General features: G+C 44.6%; 1 protein-coding gene across 1 annotated transcript in view; it reads right to left on the bottom strand.

Moving 5' to 3' along the window:
* The window catches only part of SLC7A3 (solute carrier family 7 member 3), a 123,630-nt gene extending 106,889 nt beyond the window's left edge, over positions 1-16,741 (bottom strand). The window contains exon 1 of the mRNA XM_070066653.1: positions 16,415-16,741. Coding sequence (XP_069922754.1) covers positions 16,415-16,685 — 271 coding nt within the window. The 5' untranslated portion in view covers positions 16,686-16,741. The remainder of the gene's footprint in view (positions 1-16,414) is intronic.
* Positions 16,742-23,825: the final 7,084 nt, after the last annotated feature.

Genomic DNA, 23,825 nt, shown 5'->3' on the forward strand with positions numbered 1-23,825 from the left:
GCGCCCCGACCGGGACTAGAACCCGGTGTGCCGGCGCCGCAAGGTGGAGGATTAACCTATTGAGCCGTGGCGCCGGCTATTACAAATATTAAAAACCACTAAGGGAGAGTTTGATGAAGAAAATGACACTTATATGGTCCCAAAGTATTCCCCCCACAAATTAAACAATTATCCATTTTAAGCTAATCTTTATATATAGAGAGATACAGGGCACATTCCAGTCTTCTGCATGTGAATATCCAGTTTTCCTAGCACCATTTTTTAAAAAAGATTTTTATTTATTTATTTGAAGGCAGAGTTACAGAGAGGCAGAGAGGCAGAGAGAAAGAGAGCGAGAGAGATCTTCCATCTGCTCATTGGAGCTGTGCCAATCTGAAGCCAGGAGCCAGGAGCTTTTTCCAGGTCTTCCATGCGGTTTTAGGGGCTCAAGGACTTGGGCCATCTTCTACTGCTTTCCCAGGCCATAGCAGAGCTGGATTGGAAATGGAGCAGCTGGGTCTCAAACCGGCGCCCATATGGAATGCTGGTACTGCAGGCTGCGGCTTTACCAGCTATGCCACAGCACCGGCCCCCCGGCACCATTTATTGAAGAGGCTAATCTTTTTTCAATGTATATTTTTAGTGCCTTTGTCAAAAATGAGTTGGTTATAGATGTGTGGAATTATGTATGGGATCTCTTATGTTCCATGGTCCATGTACCAATTTTTAGACTAGTCCCACTGCTGGTTACTATAGCTCTGTTGTATGTCTTAAGATCAGATACTGTGCTGTCTCCAGTTTTTTTTCTTTTTGTTCAATATTGCTTTGGCTAGGCAGGATCTTTTGTACTTCCAAATGAATGTTAGGATTGTTTTTGTTCCATGAAGAAAGTCATTGATATTTTGATGGAGATTGGAATGCATTTTATTTTAAGGAGAGAACAAACGTAGTTCTGTAACTATGCATAGTTGTCAAACTGCACGGGTAAGAATGTTCATCACAAGTGCAAAAACCTGCAAGCAATGGGGCTGGCGCTGTGGCACAGCGGATAAAGCTGCCGCCTGCAGTGCTGGCATCCCATATGGGCACTGGTTCAAGTCCCAGCTGCTCCACTTCCCATTCAGCTTGCTTCAATGGCCTGGGAAAGCCACGCAGGTGCAGGGGTCCAAGGACCTGGACCATCCTCCACTGCCCTCCCAGACCACAGCAGAGAGCTGAATCAGAAGTGAAGCAGCCGGGTCTGGAAGTGGAGCAGCTGGGTCTTGAACCAGCATCCATATGGGACACCAGCACTGCAGGCAGGACACATACCTGCAGTTATGACACAGCACCGGCCCTTAAATAAGATTTTTGATAGTGGTTACCTTAGAGTGATAGGAATGGAAAGGACCTATGTTCCTGAGGCTATAGGTTTATGCCATTAAGCAAATTTTTATAATACATATCATTTATATAATAATATGAACCCTTCTTAAATAAAATGGAGGGTATAGGAATCTGAAGAGGAATTACAAAGAAGCGAAGGCAATGGAAAGCTGGGACAATTCAAAATGACAGACAGAGGAAGAGACGGTGGAAGGTTCTATTTTCAGAGGTAGCGTAATTCTGGGAAATGACAGAATCCAAGGTCAGGCCGAGCGGTTTTGTTGCAGGAGTGGGAAAGAACAGCCCTGTGACGCATCTGTGCTGTGATGGGCTAGGATGTGGACAGCAGCAGTTTGGGTAGAGTGGAAAATGAGAGCCAGGTGCCCGAGTCCTCATAGACTACAAGGAAATAGCCAAGAAGTCAATAAGTAACTACATGGAATAAAAGGTAATGCTGCCGAAGGTATGAGCCTCAAAGGAGAGACTTTTAATCTGAAAGTTGAAAGCAATGGTCTGGACGCAGGAAAGATGAGTAAGAACAATGACGACTTCTCTTTTGAAACAAAAATTACGAAGACGAGTGCAGGCATCTGGCCTAGCCATTAAGATGCCCATACCCCCTGTCACAGAGCCTAGGTTCAATGCCTGCCTCTAGCTCCTGACTCCAGCTTCCTGGTAATGAAAATCCCGGAAAGCAGCGGTTAGGTCTCAAGTTAATTGGGCTCCTGTCACCCAGTGGGAGACCCGGATTGAGTTCCTAGCTCTGGCTGTGGCTCCTTCCCCCTCCCCTCCACGCAGCAGAAGGGAGCTCTCCTCCTCTCTGTCTCTCAAATAAATAAATAAACAGATAAATATTTTTTAAAAAAAATTACAACTATTAATAAGACTCCAGCATTGTTGAGGTATAAGAAAATGGGCACTTATGTATGGCTGGTAAGAATGTACATTTGAACACGCTTTCTAGATTAAAAAAAATATTGTGAGTATTTCTCAAAAAGTTTAATGTTAATACCATTGGGTTCAGAAGTTCCAATTCCATAAATCTATTCTACAAATACATTCATAGGCAACACACACACACACACACACACACATTCACTGCGCCATTTTTTGTAAAAGAAAAAAAAAACTGGAAATAATCTAAATGTGCATCAGCCAGGAGACTGGTTAAATAACATGTGCGAGGCTTTCACTCAAGAGCCATAGCAATAAAGAAAGCGCACCCTTAGAGAGACACCAGATTTCAGTTAAAGCAAGCAAGTGGAGAAAAAATTCTTAGAGGAAATTTAGGGTAGAGTTTACCCAAGATGGACTCACTTTCCCAGAAAATACTTTGCAAATCCCTGGCAAGAGAGGCAGCAGCTGACGGATGACTGGGGGTAAGGAAAGATGTAGAAGAATAGGGACACAGGACAGAGAGGAGGAAGAGCAGTGGGAGGGAGGGTACGGTGGGAAGAATCATTATGTTCCTAAAGTTGTACTTATGAAATGCATGAAGTTTGTATTTCTTAAATAAAAGGTTTCAGCGGCAGCGGGGAGGGGGCGGTGAGAAATCAAGGAAAAAAGAAGGAAAAGTCCAGATAAATTCTAGAAAGATCAAAAAGATCAAAAAAAGGCCTGGGGGCTGCCTGCAGTACCGGCATCCCAAGTCCTGGCTGCTCCACTTCCAATCCAGCTCTCTGCTATGGCCTGGGAAAGCAGTGGAAGATGGTCCCTGGGCCCCTGCACCTGCATGAGAGACCTGGAGGAAGCTCCTGGCTCCTGGCTTTGGCTCGACCACCTCTAGCCGTTGTGGCCAATTGGGGAGTGAACCAGCAGATGGAAGACCTCTCTCTCTCTCCTCTCTCTCTCTCTCTCTCTCTCTCTCTCTCTCCACGTCAGCCTCTCTGTAACTCTGCCTTTCAAATAAAATAAATAAATCTTTAAAAAAAAGGCTTGGAGGGTAAACTGACTTTCAGGTTAACTGACTTCTACAGTTTAAAATGCCCTGCCCTTGCACATGAAAGTCTAGAAAACTCCAACTCATTCTCAAAGACTCGAGCCAAAAACACTCTTCCATGAAGGCTTCCTGATATTCTGTGGTGGCATTATAAAACCATTACTTGCAAGGCCCATAGCAATTTATACAACCACTGTTACAGGCTTTATACCTTCTAATTAGGGGGGGCTTAACCTGAGGTTTGTGGCTAGGCATCAGTGAGAGTGGCCATGTAGCCCATGAAACTTTATGCAAAATTCTGTATATATCTATGCATCTTTCTAGGGGTCGAAATCTACAATTTTTAATCAGATTCTGGAACAATTTCTGTAGTGTAATTTGTGTACATTTACTAAGCAATCTACTATATGTCAGGTATTACAAATATAGAGATGAAATAAAAATATTCCCACACTCAAAAAGTTTACAGATTTTAAAAAAAGTTTACAGATGACAGAGAAGTAAGCACAGGATTTAAAAATAATATAAAAATAAAAGAAGCCTAAGTAAAAGGAGAAACATGCCATTAATGAGGTCCTAAATAGAGGTTAGGAAAATGCAAGCATGTAAAAATATCCACTCTCCCCAAATTAAGTTGAAAATTCAATATAGTCTCAACTAAAATCTCAACAAGATATTTGTGGAATTTATTGGCTGGTTTTAAAAATTCAGAAAAAATAAAAATGAACTAGATTAGCCAAGAAATGTTTGAAAACAACAAAAGAAGATTTTTCTCAACCAAGTATCAAATTTTTGATAAAGATATAGTAGTTTCAGAAATGTGATATTGCATAGAAATAAACATCAGTGAAGCAAAACAGATAGTTTAAAAACAGAATTGTGTATAAGGTAATTTGTTATATGATAAAGCTGGTATTTCAAATCACTGGAGTAAGGGCCATCATTGTGGCAAAGCAGGTAAAGTTGCTGCCTGTGATGTCGGCATCCCATATGGGCAACAGTTCCTGTCCCAGCTACTCCACTGCTGATCCAGCTCCCTGCTAATGTGCCTGGGAAAGCAGTGGAAGATGGCCCAAGTGCTTGGGCCCCTGCACCCACCTAGTAGAGCCCGAAGAAGATCCTGGCTTTGGTCTGTCCCAGCCCTAACCATTGTGGCCACTTGAGGAGTGAACCAGAGGATGGAAAACTCCTCTCTCTCTCAGTCTCTGTCTCTCCCTCTCCCTCTCCCTCTCTCTGTAACTCTGCCTTTCAAATTAATAAAAATAAATCTTTTTTTAAAAGTAGATACATAGTGTTGAGACAATTAACTATTTGGAAAAATAGTTATAGTAGTATCTCACACAACTCACTAGCATTAACTTTTTAAGGATTTGTTTATTTATTTGAAAAGCAGAGTTACAGAGAGGCAGAGACAGAGAGAGAGAAAAAGAGAGAGAGAGAGAGAGAGAGAGAGAGAGAGGTCTTCCATCTGCTGATTCACTCCCCAGATGGCCGCAACAGCCAGAGCTAGGTCAATCCAAAGCCAGGGGCCAGGTGCTGCTTCTGGGTTTCCCACGCGTGTGCAAGAGCCCAAGGACTTGGGCCATCTTCTACTGCTTTCCCAGGCTGTAGCAGAGAGCTGGATCGGAAGTGGAACAACCGGGACTCAAACCAGTACCCACATGGGATGCAGGCGCTGCAGGCAGAGGCTTAAAATATTATGCAACAGCGCCAGCCCCACTAGTATAAATTTTAGCTTAAAGAATAAAACTTCAGGGGGCTGGCGCTATGGCGTAGTGGGTAAAGCTGCTACCTGCAGAGTTGGCATCCCATATGGGTGCCAGTTCAAGACCAGGCTGCTCCACTACCAATCCAGCTCTCTACTTTGGCCTGGGAAAGTAGTAGAAGATGGCCCAAGTACTTGGGCCCCTGCACCCGCATGGGAGACCTGGAAGAAGCTTCTGGCTCCTGGCTCCTGCCTTCTGATAGGCACAGCTCCAGCTATTGCGGTCATTTGGGGAGTGAACCAGAGAATGGAAGACCTCTCTCTCTGCCTCTCCTTTTCTCTCTGTGTAACTGTGACTTTCAAGTAAAATAAATAAAATATTTATTAAAAAATAATTAAACTTTAAAAACCAACTCAGAAATAATCTTGTATTGGACAAGATTTCTTAAGTATGAAACCAAAAGCATGAGCCATCGTGAAAAAATTGACAAACTGAACTTCATCAAAATTATGAACTTCTGCACTTCAAAAGATACTGGTACAAGAATAGAAAGACAAGGTACAAACTGAGAGGAAATATTTACAAATCATTTACCTGACAAAAGAATATGTAAGAATTGTCCAAACTCAATAATAAGAAAATAATCTAATTCTTAAGAACAGGCAAAAAAAAATCTGAATAGATCCTATACCAAAGAAGATATGTAGATGGAAAATAAGTACATTAGTCAGCAGGAAATGCAAATTAAAATCACAGTGAGTTACCCTCATATACCTATTAAAATTTTAAAAACTGGGGCCGGCATTGTGGTGCAGTGGCCTAAAGCCCTGGCCTGAAGCACCAGCATCCCATATGGGCGCCGGTTCGAGTCCCATCTGCTCCTCTTCCAATCCAGCTCTCTGCTATGGCCTGGGAAAGCAATAGAAGATGGCCCAAGTCCTTGGGCACCTGCATCCCTGTGGGAGACCTAGAAGAAACTCCTGGCTCCTGGCTTCGGATCGGCACAGCTCCGGCCATTGCAGCCATCTGGGGAGTAGACCGGCAGATGGAGGATCTCTCTCTCTGTCTTTACTTCTCTCTGTAACTCTTTCAAATAAATAAAATATTTTTAAAAAATTTTAAAAAACTGACACTGCTGGGGTCGGCACTGTGGTATAACCTGTTAAAGCCCTGCCTGCAGTGCCAGCATCCCATATGCACACCAGTTTGAGTCCCAGCTGCTCCACTTCTGATCTAGCTCTCTGCTATGACCTGGGAAAGCAGTGGAAGATGGCCCAAGTCCTTGGGCCCCTGCACCCACGTGGGAGACCTGGAAGAGGCTCCTGGCTCCTGGCTTCGGATCAGCTCAACTCTGGCCGTTGCTTGATGTCATTTGGGGAGTGAACCAGCAGATGGAAGAACTCTCTCTCTCTCTGGCTCTCCCTCTCTCTGTAACTCTTTCAAATAAATAAAATATATCTTTAAAAAAACCCTGACACTTCCAAGTGCTAGGGAAGTGGAAGTAACTGGAGCTCTCATGCATTGCTAGTGGGAATGCAAAGTGGGATAGCCACTTTGTAAAATAGTTTGCAGTTCCTTATAAAGTTAGATAGACATTGACAATGCAACTCAGTAGCACACTCCTAGGCACTCTACTGAGCAAAATGAAAACCTGTATTCACATCAAAACCTGATGCTCATGTTTCCAGTGGCTGTATTTTTAATCACCAAAAGCTAGAAACAACCCAAATGTCTCTAACTGGAGAACATATAAAACAAACTGTAGTACATGCATGCAGTGAAATACTACTCAGCAATACAAACAAGCTACTGATACATGCATCAACATGGATCAGTTTTAAGGGCATTATTACACTGATTGCAAAACATCCAGTCTCAAGGCTGACTTTGTGGTACAGCAGATTAAGCTGAGACCTGCAATTCTGGCAGAGTCCAGCTGCTCCACTTCTGATCCAGCTCCATGTCTATGTGCCTGGGAAAGCAGTAGAAGATGACCCAAGTGCTTGGGCACCTGCCACCCACATGGGAGACCCAGGCTCCTGATTTGCACTTGACCTAGCCTCAGCCATTTCAGCCATTTGGGGTGTGACCTAGCAGATGGAAAATGTCTCTCTCTCTCTCTCTCTCTCTCTCTTTCTCTATAATTCGGCCTTTCAGATAAATAAATAAATCTTTATTTAAAAAAAAGGTTACGTACTGTATGACTTCACTTAAATGACAAGTTCGAAAAGGCAAAACTACAGTGACAGAAAACAGTCAGTCATCACTGGGAAGTAGGTAGGAGGGGTTGACCATAAAGAGCAATTGGGTAATTTTTGGGTAATGGGACTATTCAATATCTTAATTATGATGGTTGTTACATGACTATTCATTTGTCAACACTTGCAGAAATGTCCACTTAGAAAGGGTGAGTTTCACTGTATGTAAATTATACCAAAATAAAAAATGGGAAAAAAAGCATAATCCCAGCACACACCCATGCATGTATGCCACCCTCCCCCACTTCCCCACACACTTAGAAATGGATGAGAACAAAGGGAGACACTCAAGGAAATTTTCGGCAATGATGGACATGCTCATTATCTTGATTGCAGTGATAGTTTCATGGGTGTGTACACAAGTCAAAACTCATCAAATTATATACTTTAAGTATGTACAGTTTAGTGTACATCAATTATACCTCAAGAAATCTAGAGAGGGGCCAGCGCCGTGGCTCACTTGGTTAATCCTTCACCCGTGGCACCAGCATCCCGTATGGGCCCGGATCTAATCCTGGATGCTCCTCTTCCACTCCAGCTCTCTGCTGTGTCCTGAGAAGGCAGTGGAGGATGGCCCAAGTGCTTGGACCCCTGCACCTGCATGGGAGACCGGATGGAAGCACCTGGCTTCGGATCAGCGTAGCTCCGGCCGTAGTGGCCATTTGGGGGTTGAACCAACAGAAGGAAGACCTTTCTCTCTGTCTCTCTCTCTCACTGTCTAACTCTATCTATCAAGTAAAAAAAAATCTAGAAAAGGGGCAAGAAACAGCTGAGAAAATATAAGTGAATATGTTTACAATCTTGGAGTGGGAACAGCTATCTTAAGCTAGCCATAAAAACGCAAAAACCACAAAGGAAAAGACTGATTAAAATCTAAAGTTTCGGGCCGGCGCCGCGGCTCACTAGGTTACTCCTCTGCCTTGCGGCGCCGAGCCGCGGCGCCGGCACACCGGGTTCTAGTCCCGGTCAGGGCGCCGGATTCTTTCCCGGTTGCCCCTCTTCCAGGCCAGCTCTCTGCTGTGGCCAGGGAGTGCAATGGAGGATGGCCCAGGTGCTTGGGCCCTGCACCCCATGGGAGACCAGGAGAAGCACCTGGCTCCTGCCTTCGGATCAGCGCGGTGCGCCGGCCACAGCTCGCCAGCCGCGGTGGCCATTGGAGGGTGAACCAACAGAAGGAAGACCTTTCTCTCTGTCTCTCTCTCTCTCTCACTGTCCACTCTGCCTGTCAAAAAAAAAAAAATCTAAAGTTTCTATTCTAAAGATACCATAATAAATATAAGATAGGCTAAGGGAAAATATTCCCAACATATATAGGAAAAGGATAATTAGTATCCAAAATATATAAAGAACTCCTATGAGTCAATAAGATAAAGTAAACAATCCAATAGAAACCATGGGCAAAGATGTAACAAATAATTAATAAAAGAAATATGAATAGTTAATAAACATATGAGAGGATACTGAAACTCACTAATGATCTGAGAACTATTCATTAAAAGGCACTATTTTTTTGTCTAACAGATTAGCAGAAGTTTTAAAGATTGATATTAAGTGTTGGCAGTGGTGTAAGGAAATAGGGAACTTCATATACTGTTAGAAGTATTCAGCCTTTATAGAGGTCAATTTTGCACTACCTCTCAAAATGTAAATGTGGGGATGGGTGTTTGTCACATTGGTTAAGACACCTCTTGGTATGCTTGTATCTCCCATCAAAGTGCTTGGGTTTGAGTCCCATCTCTGCTTGCAATTCCAGCTTCCTGCTAACATGTACCCTTGGAGGCAAGTGATGGCTCACCTGGGGGACCCAGTCTCAGTTCTGAGCTCCTGGCTTCAGCCTGGCCAAGCCTCTGCTGTTGCAGGCATTTGGGGACTGAATCAATGAATGAAAGATCTGGCTCTGTCTCTCTCTTTCAAATAAAGTGTAAAATATATGTAGCCTACCTTAGAGATGTACAGTAGCTACCTTAGAGAAACACTTGCCTGTGTCCACAAGAGTTGATGGCAGGAACCAGCGACTAGCCTGGCAGTTAGGATGCCTGTGTCCCATATCAGAGTACTTAGGTTTGATTCTCAGCTCCAGCTCCTGACTCCAGCTTCCTGCTAATGCAGATTCTGGGGGGCAGCAGAGATGGCTCAAGTAACTGTGTCTGCTACACATGTGGGAGAACTGGATTTAATTCCCAGCTTTGGCCTTAGCCCAGCCCCAGCCACTGTGGGCATTTGGGGAGTAAACCAGCAGGTGGGAGCACACATGCTCACTTGCTCTCTCACTCTCACCCTCTGCCTCTCAAATTAATAAATAATTTTTAAAAAGATTTATTATTTATTTGAAAGGCAGAGTTGGAGAGAGAGAGAGAGAGAGAGAGAGAGAGAGAGAGGGAGGGAGAGAGAATCTTCCATCTACTGGTTCACTCCCCAAATAGCCACAATAGCTAGGGCTGGGCCAGGCTGAAGCCAGGGTCCAGGAGCTTCTTCTGGGTCTCCCACATGGGTGGCAGGGACCCAAGGACTTGGGCCTCCCTCCGTTGCTTCCCTACGTGCATTAGCAGGGAGCTCAATCAGATGTGGAACAACCAGGACTTGAATTGGCTCCCATATTGGATGCTAGCATTGCAGGTGGTGGCTTAACCCGCTATGCCACGACACTGTCTCCAAAAAATAATTTTTAAAGAGTTAATGGTGTATATGTTCTCATGGGAGATCTGGATGGAGATTACGCTCCAGGCTTCAGTCTTGCCCAGCCCCAGCCATTGCAGCCATCTGGGGAGTGAACCAGTGGATAGAAGATATTCATTCTCTCTCTCTCTAACTCTGCCTTTCAAATAAATAAATCTGTTTTTAAAAAGTTAATGGCACAAAAGAATTTTAAAAACATAGAGACTATCTGAATTAGTACCTCTCAAAGTATCTTATGGTAAAGGACCAGGGTTTTTTTTTCCCTTGTACATTTCCAATCTGTCATGGACTGATACTTTTGTGGAGAAAAAAGCCAGGAACCTGGACTCAATCTGAGTCTCCTACTTGGGTGGCAGGGACCCAACTACTTGAACCATCATCTGTTGCCTCCAGGGTCTGCATTAGCATGAACCTGGAATCAAGAGTAGTGCCTAGAGACCAACCAGGAGCTGAGTCACAGGCTGAACATGCACCTCGCAACCCCGACTTCAATGCATAAGAACATTTATACTTAACCCCTCTGGGAGGTCAAGAATGAAATAATAGCTGCCCAGGTCCTTGCTCTGTGCTTTGCAATAAACACTTACTTTCTTTCACTAGCTTGTATCAGTCATTGGCTTGCTATATGTCTGCTGGAGCAGATCCAGTTTGTGGAGTGTCATAGCAATTGCCACATATTTCAATATGGGATTGTGGGTGATCCAAACCACAGGTTAACAGCTATGCTGGGGCCGGCGCTATGGCATAGCAGGTAAAGCCGCCGCCTGCAGTGCTGGCATCCCATATGGGCGCTGGTTTGAGACCTGGCTGCTCCATTTCTGCTCCAGTTTTCTGCTATGGCCTGGGAAAGCAGTAGAAGATGGCCCAAGTCCTTCGGTCCTGCACCCACGTGGGAGACCCAGAAGAAGCTCCTGGCTCCTGGCTTCGGATTGGCGCAGCTCCGGCCATTGCGGCCAATTGGCGAGTGAACCAGCGGACAGAAGACCTCTCTCTCTGCCTCTCCCTCTCTGTGTGTAACTCTTTCAAATAAATAAATAAATCTTTTAAAAAAAAATCAGCTGTGCCAAACGCCCACCCCCTTCTGTAAAACGTTTTAACTGTGTATCCTCAATTTCTGTACTTATCTCCATGTGAATGGGTAATAGTTCATGACTGGCATCATTCTGCGAAATGCAGTTTGGGTAACACAGTGCTAAATATTCACCAAAAGAAAAATGAAAATTACCATATATGACCCAGCAATTTAACATCTGGGTATATATCTGAAAGAACTGAAAGCAGGAACTTGAAGAAACATTTGTATACTATACTCCTAGCAACGCTGTACACAATAGCTAAAAGGTAGAAACAACCCATGTGTCCTGGACAAAGGAATGGACAAACAAAAGGTGGTATGTACACACACAGTGGAATATTACTCAGCCTTAAAAAGCAAGGACATTGTGACACATGCTGTAAGACAGATGAGCTTGAAGGTTATTATGCTAAGGGAAATAAGCCAGTAACAAACCAACAAATACTGTACATACAACAAATCGTACAACAAATTGTCCAATTCTACCTAAAAGACACACCTAAGAATAGTCAAATTCACAGAGGCAGAAACAGAATGGTGGCTGTTGTGGGCTGGGGAAGGGGTCATGGGGAGTTATTCTGAGTCTCAGATGGGGAAGACGAAGAGTTCTGGGGGCAGGCATTGGGCCTAGCAGTGAAGTTGCTGGTTAAGACGCCAGCATCCCATTATCAGGATACCTGCATTCAGATCTGGAAGCAGGACAGGGGATGCTCCGTGCTCTCCTGTCCCAACGTGTTTTTCTCAACTTTGACGCTCTTGGCGGTACATACTCTTCAGATCAAAGCAAAAGGAATGTGTTTTCCTCCCTTTACCTTTACCCAGCCCTCATCCCCACAGCCTGTATGCCCAGCGGGGGTGGAGAGAGAGCGTTCCTTCCTATACAGTACATGCGGGTGGGGGGAAGGGGTCTAAACTCCACTGACCTGCACTGGTCAGCCCCAGTGCTTTCTCTTCTTCTGCTTACTGCACTACCCTCTGCCTTAGACATTTGGAGGGGAAACAGTGAAAGAAATAGTGATTGAAATGCTATTGGTGGGGCCAGCACTGTGGTGTAGCAGGTAAAGCTGCTGCCTACAATGCCGGCATCCCAAATGGGGGCCAGTTCAAGACCTGGCTGCTCCACTTCCCATCCAGCTCTCTGCTATGGCCTGGGAAAGCAGTAGAAGATGGCCCAAGTCCTTGGGCCCCTGCATCCACGTGGGAGACCTGGAGGAAGCTCCTGGCTCCTGGCTTAAGATCAGATTAGCACTAGTCCATTGCAGCCATTTGGTGAGTGAGCCAGCAGATGGAAGACATCTCCATCTCTCTGTAACTCTGCCTTTGAAATAAATAAAAATAAATATTAAAAAAAAAAGAAATGCTATTGGCGAGGGCTTATAAAATTCATTCTTGATCCTGATCCTGGAATACGGCCCCACAGCTGCTGTGGCCTATAGTGTTGTTCATAGGAGTGTCTCCTGTGTCCCCTCCTCTCAGCCTGCCATCTTTTTTAAAATTTAATTATTTATTTGAAAGGCAGAGTTATAGAGTGCAGAAGCAGAGAGAGAGAGAGAGAGAGAGAGAGAGAGAGAGAGACAGGTCTTCCATCTGCTGTTTCACTCCCTAGGTAGCCACAATGGCCAGAGCTGGGATGCTGGCACCACAGGCAGTGACTTTGCCCACTATGCCACAGCGCTGGCCCTTCAGGTAGCCACCTTTAATGCTCTACCATTATTGACCATGGCGTCTTTGCCAGATTTGTCCCTCTGTGCGCTAGAGCAAAGCCAGTCACTGGAACTCAAACTCCATTCTAGCCTTGGGAAGAAGAAATGTGCAAAACAGAAAGGAGTGAAACATAGGACTTGGGCCTCCAGGCTTTCAGTCCAAGCTCCCCACAAGCCTTTACCCCTTGGCCTGGAGTCTGCATCTGCTGCCTGGCCTTCCCCTTTCTGCCTCCACTTTGGCTCTGAGCAGTAGCTCTGGGCTCTTTCCCTCCCTCCTCCTCTGAGGGAGGGGCCTTTCCTTTGGGATTGGCTTTCCCCAGTGAGACAAGGATGGAAATTCCACTCTTTTTTAAAAAAATTTGAAAAGCAGATTTATTAAAGATTTATTTATTTATTTATAAGAGAGAGGTAAAGGCAGAAAAAAGAGAGAGAGAAGAAAAGAGAAGACAAGGGAGGGGAGGGGAGGGAAGGGGAGGGCAGGGAAGAGAAGGGATCTTCCACCCGCTGGCTCACACCCCAAATGGCCACAAAGGCTGGAGCTGCGCCGATCCAGAGCCAGGAGCCAGGAGCTTCTTCTGGGTCTCCCACACTGGCGCAAGGGCCCAAGGTCTTGGGCCATCTTCTACTGCTTTCCCAGGTCATAGCAGAGAGCTGGATTGGAAGTGGAGCAGCCAGGTCTTGAACTGGCGCCCATATGGGATGCCAGCACTGCAGTTGGCGATTTTATCTGCTATGCCACAGCACCAGCCCCTACTCTTGGGTCCAATCCTTCCCCAGGACCCAAAACATCCTCCCTACACAAATTTTTTTTGTTTTTTTTTTGTTTGTTTGTTTGTTTGTTTTTTTGACAGGCAGAGTGGTCTTCCTTTGCCGTTGGTTCACCCTCCAATGGCCACCGCAGCCGGCGCACCACGCTGATCTGAAGGCAGGAGCCAGGTGCTTCTCCTGGTCTCCCATGGGGTGCAGGGCCCAAGCACTTGGGCCATCCTCCACTGCACACCCGGGCCACAGCAGAGAGCTGGCCTGGAAGAGCAGCAACCGGGACAGAATCCGGCGCCCAGACCGGGACTAGAACCCTGTGTGCCGGCGCCACAAGGCGGAGGATTAGCCTATTGAGCCACGGCGCCAGCCACAAATGTCTTTAAAAAAAAAAAAAAAAAAAAAAAAAAAAAAAAAAAAAAAACCACCTTCCTAAGACTTAAGCATTCTACCCCACCGACTAACTGTCAGTTCTCCAAAAGTGAAGTAGAGCAGATAACTGGGCATCTTTGTGGAAGAGGTGTATGGAGTCAGAAGATAGCCACTTTCGTGTCCTGCTCCGTGCAAAGAGGAATAAAACCAATTTCTTTTTCTGAGAACAGACACACACACACACACACACACACAGAGAGAGAGAGAGAGAGAGAGAGAGAGAGAGAGAGAGAGAGAATCTGCATTCAATAGCCAGATAGCCTGCTTGGGCTCCTGATTCTAGTTTCTTGCTAATGCAGATCCTGGGAGATAGGGGTGATGGCTAGGTACTTGGATCCCTATCACCTTCATGGGTGACTTGTATTGAGTTCTGAGCTCCCAGCTTGGCCCAGCTCAGTCCCAGCCATTGCAGACATTTGGGGAGTAAACCAATGGATAGGAGCTCTCTTTCTCCTTCTGCCTCACAAAAAATAAAATTCAGGATATGGATGGTGGTGACAGCTGCATAACTATAAACATACTTAATGTCACTAAACTTACACTCAAAATGGTTAAAATGGCAAATTATGACATGCACTCACCATAATGTGCATGCTATATTTCAACCAAAAGTTAACAGATCAAATGCAGAAATAGATATAAGAATTCAGGTGTTTTCTACTAAGCCATTGATGTGAGTTGCAAAAAAATGACTACAATTTTATTTGTATTTTTTTAGAAAAGTTATTTTTCATTTAAAATATTATTTAAGTGCAAAGGCCTTATTACTGGTGTATTTTTTAATGAATAGATTTTTTAAAAATTTCTCAGTTTTAACTTCTAATATGTTGAAAGTAATAAACATTAACCAACACAAACTTCTCTGAAGAATGTCAAGGGGTCCTGTGATCACATTTGTGAATCACTGCATTAGAGAAACTGACAAGAAATTATGTTCAGGAATGCTTACAGTATTATTGCTGGCAAAAGCAAAAAAAAAAAAAAAAAAAACTGGAAAAATCCAGTAATCTATCAATAAGTACATAATGAAATAAATTATTTTATAGCAATACTCTAGCAGGTTGCCACTTTTTTTCAATGAAGTAAATGTCTACATATTAAAATGTTTACAAAACACTCAATGTGGCACATTAGTAGAGAACTGGATCAGAAGGTGAAGCTGTTACTTGATCTCAGGCCCTTCCATAGGGGATGCAGCCATTCCAAGCCACAACTTAGCCTGCTGTGCTACATAGTAGCCGCCCCTGGACACCACTTCAATTTTAACCTGAAGGTTTGGTGGTGGTTATTCCATTTATACATTGTACTATTCAAGTTGGCTTTTAAAATATAAACTCTTTGTGACTAATTTAGCTTGTGTTTCTCTGCTACTCCCTGACTGCCTATCACCCCTCATTTCTTTTATCTTTGTTTTTTGCCTTGCTTATACAGAAGAACAATTGTTACTTATTTTAATTTTATTTCTTCTTTTTTTCTCCTTTTTTGCCCTGTGTATTAGTCTACTTAGCTGTGCTTTTTTGTGGAAAATTTTATTTATTTGAGAGGCAGATTTAGAGAGAGAAAGAGATCATCCATCTGCTGGTTCACTCCCTAAATGGCTTCAAAGACCAGAGCTGGGCCAGCCTGAAGCCAGGAGCTGTACGGTAAGGTACACTCACGCAATAGAAGGCTAGCCAGCATAAGAAGTTATAGACTTTGGGGCTGGTATTGTGCTGTAGTGAATTAACGTGCGATGCTGGCATCCTGTATGGGCGCCAGTTTGAATCCTGCCTGCTCCACTTCCTTTCCTTTTTTTTTTTTTTTTTTTTGACAGGCAGAGTTAGACAGTGAGAGAGAGAGAGACAGAGAGAAAAGTCTTCCTTTGCCGTTGGTTCACCCCTCCAATGGCCACTGTGGCCAGCGTGTTGCACTGATCCGAAGCCAGGAGCCAGGTGCTTCTTCCTCCTGGGCTCCCAGGCAGGTGCAGGGCCCAAGCACTTGGGCCATCCTCCACTGCACTCCCAGGCCATAGCAGAGAGCTGGACTGGAAGAGGAGCAACTGGGACAGAATCCGGTGCCCCAACTGGGACTAGAACCCGGTGTGCCGGCGCCGCAGGCAGAGGATTAGCCAAGTGAGCCGCGGTGCCAGCAATAAAATAAATCTTTAACAAAATACTGAATGGAAAAATTTGTAGGATATGTAAAGTATGGTATAGCTTTTATAGAAATAAAAACGTGACACAAGGTATTTTATACAGTAAATAGAAAAAGAAATAAGGAAGTCTAGGAAGCTACACAGCAAATTGTTCAAAGTGCTTTGGAGAAGGGGAAATAAGACCGTGGTTGTGGGTAGACTTTAAACCCATCTGTGTCATGTTTGGATCTGTTATTTTACAAGAGGAATACATTGGTGTGATTTAAAATCATTAGGAAAGAGAAAAGCAGCGAGGTCAAGCCCACCGGCATTTCCGGTCCAGAAAGTGAGGGCCAATGGTTCCTGAACATATGAGTCTAGCAAGGAGCGGTAAAATCAAATGACTGACCTACATGGTAGCTGGCTGAGATGCTGCTGCCTACATAGGCCACAGAATTTTCCTCCTCCGTTCTCAGCACTTCATGCAAAGAACAGCAGCCCTTCGTGTTCCGCGGTGAATCGGGTTGTGATGTTCGAGTCCCATTGTGATGCTCGCGATTCCTTCTTTGGGACAGACCCGCAACCTCAGTGACCACGGAAAGAGGAAGAGTTCCGGACTGGCAATGGTGGAAAGAGACCTGCAGCCCCAAATGGGAGCTTTCTAAGGGGCAGACAGGCATTACTGGCTTCGCTGTGGCACACTCTGAGATACCGAAGCATACAAGCGGACAGAGCAAACGCGCCTTTACTTAATCTGCAGCAGGATTCCGGAAGAAACCCATGACCAATCCCAATGCACGTCTCACTTTACTAAGCAGCACGACGTCTTCCACCAGCCAACCAGCAGAATTCTTAATAGCCCACCCCTGATTAAGAGGCCAATCAGGAGAGGGTCTGTGTTTCCAATTGCATATGGCCAATCAATGCTTGCTCATTTATGACTGACAAGCATACAGCCAACCAGGAGATCTGAAGCTGGGTAATTCAGCTTCCTGTTCAGTGAACATCTTTAAGTACCCAGCCTACTTTAGTCCGTGCATGGAAACTAAGGTTGGATCTAGAAGAAATACCAAAGAGGAGGTCCAAAGCTGGAAAATGGTGGCCCAAGAAGTAAAGCAACATTTCCCAAAGTATCCAAAAAGGTTTGCCCTAAGGTCAGTTGAAAAAGCACTGGTTGTATGGGGTTGGTGCTGTGGCGCAGCGGGTTAATGCCCTGGATGAAGTGCCGGCATCCCATTTGGGCGCCGGTTCAAGACCTGGCTGCTCCACTTCCAATCCAGCTCTCTGTTATGGCCTGGGAAAGCACTGGAAGATGGCCCAAGTCCTTGGGCCCCTGCACCCACGTGGGAGACCCGGAAGAAGCTCCTGGCTTTGGAATGGGCTCCTGCACCCGCGTTGGCAACCTGGCTCCTGGCTTTATTATTTTTTTAAAAAAATTTATTTTATTTATTTGAAAGACGGAGTTACAGAGAGAGGTCTTCCATCCGAAGGTTCACTCCGCAGATGACCACAACAGCCAGAGCTGCGCCAATCCGAAGCCAGGAGCCAGGAGCTTCTTCCGGGTCTCTCACTTGAGTGCAGGCGCCCAAGGACCTGGGCCATCTTCCACTGCACTCCCAGGCCATAGCAGAGAGCTGGATTGGAAGTGGAGCAGCCAGGACTAGAACCTGCGCCCATATGGGATGCCGGCACTTCAGGCCAGGGCCTTAATCTGCTGCGCCATAGCATCGGCCCCATGGCTTCTGGCTTTAAAATGGCCCAGCTCTGGCCGGCGCCACGGCTCAACAGGCTAATCCTCTGCCTGCAGCGCCGGCACACCGGGTTCTAGTCCCGGTCGTAGCGCTGGATTCTGTCCCGTCTGCTCCTCTTCCTGTCCAGCTCTCTGCTGTGGCCCAGGAGTGCAGTGGAGGATGGCCCAAGTGCTTGGGCCCTGCACCCGCATGGGAGACCAGGAGAAGCACCTGGCTCTTGACTTCGGATCAGCGCAGTGCGCTGGCCGCGGCGCGCCAGTCGCAGCGGCCATTGGAGGGTGAACCAACGGCAAAAGGAAGACCTTTCTCTCTGTCTCTCTCACTGTCCACTCTGTCAAAAAAAAATTAAAAATTAAAAAATAAATAAAATGGCCCAGCTCCAGTCGCTGCAGCCTTTTGGGGAGTGAATCAGCAGACGGAGACTTCCCTCTCTGTAACTTCCCTTTCTCTGTAACTCTACCTCTCAAATAAATAAAATCTTTTTTAAAATGATCTCCCATGCAGGTGCAGGGCCCAAGCAATTGGCCCATCTTCTCTGGCTTTCCAACGCCATAGCAGAGAGCTGGATTGGAAGAGGAGCAGCCGGGACTCAAACTGGCAACCATATGGGATGCCAGTACAGCAGCCGGAGGATTAACCTACTGCGCCACGGTGCCAGCCCCAAAATCTTTTTTTTATGATGCCTTGGGGCCTTGCTGTAGGGTAGTAGGTTAAGCCACTAAGGGTTGGCATCCCATATGGGAGCCTGTTTGAGTCCCAGATGTTGCATTTCATCCAGATCCCTGTTGATGCACCTAAGAAAGCAGCAGAAGATGGCCCAAGTCCTTGGACCTCTGCATCCAGGTGGGAGACCCACAAAAGGTTTCTGGCTCTTGGCTTCAGCCTGGTCCAGCCTTGGCTGCTTTGGCCATTTGGAGAGTGAACCACCAGATGGAGAATTCTCTCTCAGTGATATCATTACAGCTACATGTGCCAGAAAAGGCTAATTAAACCTAGGAAATACCAAATATAAGCAATTGGATGATTATATTTAAACCATTATTTGCAAAGAAACTTTTCCCCATTTATGGTGAAAAAACAAAAAAAATTAAAGATTTTATTATTTTTTATTTATTTGAAAGGCAGAGTTAAAGAGAGGGGAGAGAGAGAAATCTTACATCTGGTTCACTCCCCAAATGGCCACAGTGGCCAAGGCTCAGCCAGGCTGAAGCCAGGAGCCAGGAGCTTCTTCCAGGTCTCCCACATAGGTACAGGAGCCCAAGGACTTGGGCCATCCTCTGCTACTTTCCCAGGAGCATTAGCAGGGAGGTGGATCAGAAGTGTAACAGCCACATCTCAAACTGGTGCCCATACAGGATATCAGTGTTACATGTGAAGGTTTAATGTGCTAGGTCACAACACTGGCCCCAGGGGAAACAAATTCTTATTTGCTGTTAGTGGGAGGCTAAACTCTTTAAGATGGCAATTTATCTATACCCATCAAAATGTAAGATGTGTACACCCTGGGATCCAGCAATTCCTTCTCCCAAAAATCAATTCTACATAAATACTGGAAGATTATATGTAGTGTCATATCTAATGGTGAATGACTGGAGATACATTTCCATCAGCAGATGAAGCATTACACTGTGAACTATTACACAGCTATTTTTTAATGGGGTCAATTTCCATGTATCAATGGGAAAAGTTCACAATACACTGCAAAATGAAAATTTTAAGTTGCAAAATAGATAATAGACCATTTCATTTTTAAAAACTATATACTGGTGTGTGGGTATTCCTACATAAATATGTGTTAAATATACACACACACACATACACACAGAAAAAGGCTTGGGGAGACACACATCAAACTGAAAGTTATTTTTGGAGAATGGGAGTAGGGACAGGAATTTAGGAGAAATCTTTCCACTAATTCCTTTTGGATTTTTTTAATCACAATATTTTAACAAAACATTTTTGTCATCAAAACCATCAACAAAGTTATAATTTATGTATTTCAAATAAGAGTAACTTCATATAGGTATGGTGTGACTATTTCATTTAAAATTTTCATCTAGGGAGCCAATGCTGTGGTACAATGGGTTGGGTGCCAATTTGAGTCCCAGCTGCTCTACTTCCAATCAAGCCAGCCCCCTGCTAATGTGCCTGGGAAAGCAGCAGAGGATGGAGAGGATGGCCCAAGTGCTCGGGCCCCTGCCACCCATGTGGAAGATCCAGAATGAGTCTGAGGCTCCTGGTTACAGGCTGGCCCAGTGCCAGCCATTGAGGTCATTTGGGGAGTAAACCAGCAGATGGAAGCGCTCGCTTGCGCACTCTCTCTCTCTCTAACTCTGCCTTTCAAATAAATAAATAAATAGATCTTAAAAATAAATAAATAAAAGTTTTATCTAGGAGACCTAGACTTGGGACAACCGTAAACCAAATCCACAGTAAGTATCAGTGGAAGTCCTCTTACTTGATACAAAAGGATGTGGGTAAACATACAATAATCAGGATATGTGAAGTCACTCATTTCTGGAAAACTCAGTACATTACAGTAAACTCCATTGTATTCAGGAAAACTTGGGCTTTCTCCTTTTTGGTGGCATCACCTCCGAGGTTTATTCAGCTTCCTGGCAAAAGTGGGAAACCTTAAAATTTAGATCTTTAAGATACCTGTTGATCATCTAGTCAAATACCCTTACTTTATAGCTGAGAAAATAGTCCCAAAATGGTGAAGCAATTGACCTTCGGTCTTATAGGCAGCTATAGCCAGCTCCAGAAGTTAGGTTTCTATTTCAGGCCTAGTACTCTCTCTACATCATTTCAGATTTCCCGGAGGCTTCAGTCTGATGGCATATCATGATATATTTTTCTGTCTTATGAAAAATAGACACATCTATATTTAAATTTCAGGAAAAACTGCGTAACAAAATGAACATGTATATATGCATCCATTAGCACAAAAACCAAAAATCATTATTGGCATAATAATACATTTTCTTGGGTAGTAATATATAAATAAAATTTCTGTGACTCTAACTGGATTTTATTGTTAAGAACTATTGGTTTTTAAAAAAAATATTTATTTGAGAGACAAAGAGGTCTTCCATCAGCTGGTTCATTCCCCAAATGGCTGCAATGGCCAGAGCTGAGCCTATCCAAAGCCAGGAGCCAGGAACTTCATCCAGATCTCCCACGTAATGCAGGGACCCAAGCACTTGGGCCATCCTCCGCTGCTTTCCCAGGCACATTAACAGAGAGCTGGATCAGATGTGGAGCAGCCAAAACCAAAACCGGAACCCAGATGGGATGCTGGCACTGGAGGCTAGAGCTTTAACCCACTGTGCCACAGCATAGGCCCCACGAACTGTTGTTTTATCCTAATTGGCAAATGCCTTTTAACCCTTTACCTTCAGCTTCCCTATATCAAATAACTAGTGTCCTATAACTTTTTTAAAAAATTACGTTTTTATTTATTTGAAAGGCAGAGAGAGTAGCTTTCATCCTCTAGTTCACTCCCCAAATAGCTGCAACTGCCAGGACTGGGCCAGGCCGAAGCCAGGAACCCAGAATTCCATCCGGGTCTCCCACGTGGGTAGCAGTGCTTGAGCCATCCTCTGCTGCTTTCCTTAGCAGGGTACTAGATCAGAAGCAGAGCAGCCAGAACTCAAACTGGCCCTCAGATATGAGATACCAGTGCCTAGAGCAATAGCTTAACCCACTGCACCACAACACTGGCCCCTACAAACACTTAAAACCACCATCAATTAAAGGGAACCTGCAGTGACTTAAAATCCTTTTGTGATATGATATTTAAAAAAATCCCCTGGTTTGCCTGTCCTATAAGGAATGAGGTTTTTTTTGAGGGGGTGTTGGGTTTTGTTTTTAGAGTTTTATTTATTGATTTTTTTTTTACTTATGTGAAAGGCTGAGAAAACAAGAGAGCAAGATAGTCAAAGAGTGAGATTTTCCATCTTCTGGTTCACTCCCCAAATGCCTGCAACAGCTGGGATTGGGCCAGGCAAAGCCAGGAGCCAAGTTCTCTGTCAATAAAAGCCCAGATAGAGGGCCTGTGGCATAGCGAGGTAAGCCACCACCTGCTGCACCAGCATCCCATACAGGTACCAGTTCAAGTCCTGACCACTCCACTTCCCATCCAGCTCTCTGCTAATGCAACTGGGAAAGTAGCAAAGGATGGCCCAAGTCCTCGGGCTCTTGTGCTCATGTGGGAGACCCAGAAGCTCCTGGCTCCTGGCTCCTGGCTTCAGGCTGGCCCAGCTCTGGTCTTTGAAGCCATTTAGGGAGTGAACCAGCAGATGGATGATCTCTTTCTCTCTCTAAATCTGCCTCTCAAATAAATAAAATTTTCCACAAAAAAGCACAGCTAAGTAGACTAATACACAGGGCAAAAAAGGAGAAAAAAAGAAGAAATAAAATTAAAATAAGTAACAATTGTTCTTCTGTATAAGCAAGGCAAAAAACAAAGATAAAAGAAATGAGGGGTGATAGGCAGTCAGGGAGTAGCAGAGAAACACAAGCTAAATTAGTCACAAAGAGTTTATATTTTAAAAGCCAACTTGAATAAGTACAATGTATAAATGGAATAACCACCACCAAACCTTCAGGTTAAAATTGAAGTGGTGTCCAGGGGCGGCTACTATGTAGCACAGCAGGCTAAGTTGTGGCTTGGAATGGCTGCATCCCCTATGGAAGGGCCTGAGATCAAGTAACAGCTTCACCTTCTGATCCAGTTCTCTACTAATGTGCCTGGGAGGTAACAGATGATGCCTCAAGTCCCTGAGTCCCTGCCACCCTACATGGGAGACCTAAATGAAGTTTTGGCTCCTGGCTTTTGCTTGGCCCAATCCTCGCTGTTGTAGGCATTTGAGGAATAAACCAGTGGATGGACGTTATCTCTGTCTCTCCTCTCTGTCACTCTGCCTTTCAAATAAATGATCTTTAAAAAAATAAAGACATGTCCAGTTTTGGGCTCTATGACTTGGGGATATGTGAGGACCTTGGAGAGATTTCAGAATAAAGATAAAAGGGTTAAAAATGAGCCAATTAGAGGGGCTGACACTGTAGCTTAGTGGGTTAAAGCCCTGACCTGCAGCACTGGCATCCCTCGTGGGCACCGCTTCAAAACCAAGCTGCTCCACTTCTGATCCAGATCCCTGCTAATGCATCTGGGAAGGTAATGGAAGATGGCCCACGTGCTTGAGACCCTGCACCCACGTAGGAGACCCAGAGGAATCTCCTGGCTCTTGGCCTGGCACAGTCTTGACTGTTATAGTTATTTGGGGAGTGAACCAGCAGGTGGATGATCAATCTCTCTCTAATTCTGCCTTTCAAATAAGTGAATAAATATTTGTAAAAATATGATCCAAGTGGAAAAATAAGAACTGTTGTAGTGTCAGAGAACACCAGGGGCGACTCAAAAGTCCTTAAAAATATGAAGAATTATCCATTTCAATAAGCATCTGGTCCGTAGTTCTACTGCAGAATGTAATTTTACTTAAGTTACTACAGCATATGTTTTAACATTGAAGTGTCTCCCCCAGGATACCATCAAACAGAAATTCCCAAGAAGCCTGAATACTGTCCATTTCTCCTACTTTTGTTAAGTCAAGGCTTTGTCTCCGACTGGGCCAAAGAGTAGGTAAGAAATCCTCGGGATGTCAATTGAGGCTTCTTTTGGGTCTATGTTAAAATTTTTTGTTAGTCTCTGTCTCCCAGGTCCCAGTTTAAGGTTGAGCCCTTTTTGTGCTTTAGATAAAGGGGACTTATTAGCAGTAAACGTTCAGATACTCATACACATGTAAAACTGAATTCCTTATGAAAGTTTGCTTCCAATCAGTGTGGATGGGTAAGAGGGCTTTGATTTGAGATTCTTCAGGGATCTCATTACTATGCTAAAATGGCCAATGCGACACCAGAAAGAAGTTTACCTAGCCGGATAGGTATAAAAAAAAAAAAAAGACGACAAGATAGCTAAACAGATGTGCTGGAGCCACTGATCTTACTTTGCCTCTAGGTTTTTCCTATCTTACAAAGACATCTCTTGAACCAAAGTCTAAGGTCTAT

Source organism: Oryctolagus cuniculus, chromosome X, assembly GCF_964237555.1.
Source record: "Oryctolagus cuniculus chromosome X, mOryCun1.1, whole genome shotgun sequence".
NCBI lineage: Eukaryota > Metazoa > Chordata > Mammalia > Lagomorpha > Leporidae > Oryctolagus > Oryctolagus cuniculus.